This window comes from Colobus angolensis, unplaced genomic scaffold, assembly GCF_000951035.1.
Source record: "Colobus angolensis palliatus isolate OR3802 unplaced genomic scaffold, Cang.pa_1.0 Scaffold389, whole genome shotgun sequence".
NCBI classification, from domain to species: Eukaryota; Metazoa; Chordata; class Mammalia; order Primates; family Cercopithecidae; genus Colobus; species Colobus angolensis.
Window position 1 is genome coordinate 2,135,154 of NW_012117254.1, and position 4,710 is coordinate 2,139,863.

At 47.9% G+C, this 4,710-nt stretch overlaps 2 protein-coding genes across 2 annotated transcripts in view; both read right to left on the reverse strand.

The window, feature by feature from the left end:
• Positions 1-4,710, reverse strand: part of LOC105520765 (melanoma-associated antigen 8) — a 103,796-nt gene that overhangs the window by 92,535 nt on the left and 6,551 nt on the right. The window lies entirely within an intron of this gene.
• On the reverse strand, positions 2,302-4,025 carry LOC105520764 (melanoma-associated antigen 9). Its single transcript, XM_011954665.1, has 2 exons — positions 3,959-4,025; positions 2,302-3,883 (listed from the first exon to the last, which is right to left on the reverse strand). The coding sequence occupies exon 2, from the start codon at positions 3,816-3,818 to the stop codon at positions 2,874-2,876; it is 945 nt and encodes a 314-aa protein (XP_011810055.1). The 5' UTR covers positions 3,819-3,883; positions 3,959-4,025; the 3' UTR covers positions 2,302-2,873.

A 4,710-nucleotide genomic window follows, 5' to 3' on the forward strand; every position in this document is an offset into this window, starting at 1 on the left:
AGTGAAATAAGTCAGGCATGAAAAGACAATACCGTAGGATATCATTCACACACAGTACATAGAGTGGTCAAGTTCATAGAGACAGGAAATAGAAAGCTAGTTACCAGATGAGAGGGAGGAAAAATGGGGAGTTATTTTTAACGGGTATAGCGTTTCATTTTTGTCAGAGGAAAAGAGTTCTTCAGATGAGACATGGTGATGGTTGAATAAGGGTACGAATGTATTAAGACCCCTGAACTGTGCGCACTTGCCATGGTTAGGAGGGTTTATGTGATATGTGTTGTATCATGATAAAAATAATTTATTAGGAAAAATAAAACAACCCCCACTGTAACAGAAATGAAGGATATCTTTGATTAAGTCATCAATAGGCAGGATGTGGCTGAGGTAACAAGCACCAAGCCTGAAGAAATGTCAATCCAAAAGCCAAACCTGAAATGCAAAGAGAAAAAAGGAAGGAAAAAACAGAACAGAATGGTCAAGAAGTCTGAGACAGTTACAAAAGTCACCATTGTGCATAACTGAAATACCATGCTCAGAAGGTGAGAAAGAAACGAAGGAAATATTTGAAGTGCTAATGGCTGAGAATTCCCCCAATTACTGACAGACATGAAACTGCAGATTCAGGAAGCTCATGGAACAGGAAACAGGATAAATACTAAGAAGTATACATCTATGTATATCATATTCAAACTGCAGAAAATCAAAGAGAAAAAAGTCTTGAGAGAAGCTGGAGGAAAAACAAGTGTGAGAGAAATCCGTATTATGTTTCTCTGTCATCCTCCCAACACTTGGCCGCCTAGCCTGACTCCTGAAAGGGAAATGCACAGCAATGTGAGGACACCAAAGACTTACCTTCTAGCTAGAGGATCAGAGGAAGTCCCCAGGGACCCAGTGAACTTGGGAAAAACCACTGAGAGTAGCAAGTGTAAGCAAGAGAACACATTAAATTGAGCAGGAATTCCTGGGCCCAACCTAAGGTGCTCACGCAGAAATCTTCATAGTTACCAAGGACTGGAGAAATGAACTAGTGGTAGATCATCACCCAGTTCTCAGCCATTATTCAGGATGACTCAGAAATACTACGGATGCAAATATCACAGCACCACCAACATCCGAATATGTCTTTTTTCAAGCACACATGGAAGACTCGCCAAGCTAGATTCTCTCTTGAGTCATAAAATAAACTTTTTTTTTTTTTTCTTAAGACAGAGTCTAGCTCTGTTGCCCAGGCTGGAGTACAGTAGTGAGATCTCATCTTACCATAGCCTCTGCCTCCTGGGTTCAAGGGATTCTCCTGCCTCAGCCACCCGAGTATGTAATACCGTTTGACCCTAGACTCTAGAACTCTGGGATTTTGTAAATGTTGTTGTTCTCCAAGAATTACCAGAGAATATACAGCTCAACAGGACATGGGATAATCAGCCCAAACAGGAAGTTTCGTCAATAAAGTTAAGTATTTCCTCTTATCGAATGTACTTCAAAATTTGGGTGTGCTGGAGTCTTGCACAGCTGAATGCAGCTCAAAGCTCCCAGAATTTGAGTCGAGAATCAACTCCTTTCCTCTCTGCCACCTGCTTTTTGATTCAAGACACTGTTTTCACTTATTTTGTTAACACTCAAAATCTAACCTTTGCTTACAATTGGTCAAATCCCACCTGAGATAACTTGATTAGAATGCCTTTTAAATATGATCAACTCTGGCTCTCCCAGACAGGCAGAAAAGCACCTGGCCAGTGACTTCTGGGCTTCCCTTCCTGGGAGATTCACCCTCATCTTGCGGGAAACCCTTGCAGACGTTAGGTATCCATCACCTAGCCCCTGCACTGTGTTCAACCACACCGAGAGGAGAGCGCTGGACAATTTCCTTCTATTCCTGTCCCAGGTGGAGACTCTCCTCTGTTCATCCACTCTCCAAGAGGAACTGCCGAGCAGTTCTCCATTCCAGGCCTTTCTCTCATCCTCTGAGAATCTGGCTCTGGCACCATCCAGCTTCAATAGAATTACCTCCCCCAGAAGGAAGTGGCAGTTTCCCAAAGCCCGAAAGACCCTGGCTCAGGGCATATACACTCGACTGCTGTCACCTAGAGCCCCAAACCCTCACCCACGTTTTATTCTCCTCTAGTTCTTAGAGGACATGGCACCACCTTAATTTTAGGAGTGTGGCTGCTAGACTTCACCACCCTATGGGGAAGGGGTGGGTCTGGCTTACCCAGCCTCTCTACTACTAACCCAGGGTGTTCCGAGTAACAGACGCTCAGTGCATGTTTGAAGAAAAAATGAGCCAGTGAACAGGAAAAATTATTCTTCCAATTTTTATTTCTCTTACATTCTCAAGGAAGCCAAGCAAATCCAGGTATACATGTATATATTTTAATTTTACAGGGGAGAGAAAGCGGTATAAGGCAAGAATTAACTACATTTTCATTTCATTATGAGCTCTATTTTGCTGCTAAATTCAAGTTTCTAAAAAAATTATTAATTCCCCTGCTGTGTTATCTTGCCCCAATTCACAAAATAACAGGGATTTCCCCATGTGAATCAAAAGTAAGAATCTTACTCTTAAATAACATAAACAGCAATAAGTGTGACTACTGTCATTCATTAACCTCGATGGTGAAGTTCATTAAACTGATCATTAAAAGAACATTTGAACAATTCCAAAAGGGAGCAAAGGTAAATCTCCAAATAACCGGACAGACAAGGAACCCAGAGAAAACATACAGTGTGTTCACTTCCACCCACTGCCACTGAGAACGCTGATTGCTCTCCTCAAACACAGAGTGAAGAATGGGCCTCATGTCGCATGGGGCAGGGCAGCTGCCGGATGGGGCCCTGACCCCACAAACATTGGCCCTGGCTGCAGCTGGTGCTCAGACTCCCTCTTGTTCCCCTCCGAAAGTCTCTTCATAAAGGGATGGGTAGCAAATGGGCTCTCTTGCATTGACCATGCCCAAATAATTTACGATCTGCTCATAGTTGGTTTCAGCGTGGGCCCTTGGACCCCACAGGAACTCGTAGCGCACAGGATCACTGCCGGGCACCTGCCGGTACTCCAGGTAGTTTTCCTGCACCCAATCTTGGCTGAGCAGCTTCCTGGGCTCCCCATAGAAAACGTGCTCCGTCCCAACATACACCCCCATCACACTCAACGCTTCCCAGATAACCTCTTCGGGGGCGCAGTTGTCTTTGGTTAAGATCACACCCAGGATAATGATCAGGAGGGCAGCCTTGGGCATGCTATGATCATCACCCAGCATGCTATCGCATGAGAGGCCAAGAGCAGTGACAAGGACGTAGGAGGGGCCGGCGGGGTCCACCTCCTTCACCTCAGTGCCAAAGACCAGCTGCATGAACTCGGAGGCTTTGCCGAAGATCACAGGAAAGTAGTGCTTGTAATTTTTGATGACACTCTCCAGCATTTCTGCCTTTGTGACCGGCTCCTTGACGCGATATTTGTGGAGCAGGAAACGAACCAACTCAGCCACCTTCCATTTCAGTACTTCTTGGAACATGAACTCCAGGTGAGCTAGGTCGACCGAGGTGCTTGGCCCTTCCTCTTCTTGACTGCTGGAGCTCTCATCGAATTGGCTCCATAAAGTGTAGTAGACGGAAGTGGAGCAGGAAGAGCCTCCCTGAGGACTCTGGGGAGGACTTGATGACCCAGCAGTGGACACCTCCTCCTCCTCATCAGAGGAGGAGGTAGCCTCCTGCTCCTCGCCTGGGGGATCCTGTGCACCCATCAGGCCCAAGTCCTCTCTTTGGGCTTCAGGGTCTTCATCAGGCTTGTAGTGCGGACTCCTCTGCTCAAAAGACATGATGACTCTGGTCAGGGCAGCAGTCGGGAGCGTGGGCAGGAGCTGGGTGATGGAGACCCACAGGCCTGGGGAGAGAGGGAGTGTGTGAGAGACTTCAGCTGAGAACCAAACCTTGGAGGTTCTAACAAAGGCTGACTTACAGGTCTTCTTCAGTGCTGCTCTGGGGCCTCTTGGGGCTCCTGTCCTCCTGGTCAGCCTGTCCTCTGAGAACCTGAAGGAGGAAGTGAGAGGGTGACTCAGCGTGCGGCTGGCCTGCAGAGATCAAGGCTCTATGAGTGACAGTAGGATGGATGGGGTCAGGTGCTCTGGGTTCACATGTGTGCTGGGGCAGGTGGGGCCCTTGGTGCACATTCAGGGCGAACACTTCACCTTCACTGCTGACGCTGCCTTGGCCTCTTCTGCTCTGTGACCTGAGGACACTGTCTCAGACCAAGGCCTGCCTGCTTCCTGGAACTCCTGGAAGAGGAATCTGCTGCCCTTAGGCAGCAGACTGCAGGCAGAGCCCCGGTCCCTCAGTGCCGTCAAGAGGGCGGGCTGGACACTCTTGAGTTCTACACACTTCTGGGGTGGATGGTCCCCTCTGCACTCATTCAGGGCCCTCACCTTTCTCCAGGCAGGGACTGGATTCCACTCCTCTATGTGCCTGGGAATCTCTCAGATCAAGAGCTCACATCCCTGATATGGAACAGAAGGACATGTCCCAACCAACATCTGGACACACCTGCCCAGGGTTTCCCCGGAAGTACAGTAAGAGATGTCCAAATTCAATGGGGTTCATGTGTCCTGGGATGAGGGTACTGCCTGGTCCTCATCTTGATGCCTGCAGGGTCTGGAACCCTCCCTCTGTTGACCTGAGGCCCTATCTCCAGGAGACACCTGAAGACGAAGTGAG

What these genes read in the sequence shown, in the direction of transcription:
- LOC105520764 (XM_011954665.1), bottom strand. Translation starts at nt 3,818, where the DNA reads ATGTCTTTTGAGCAGAGGAGTCCGCACTACAAGCCTGATGAAGACCCT.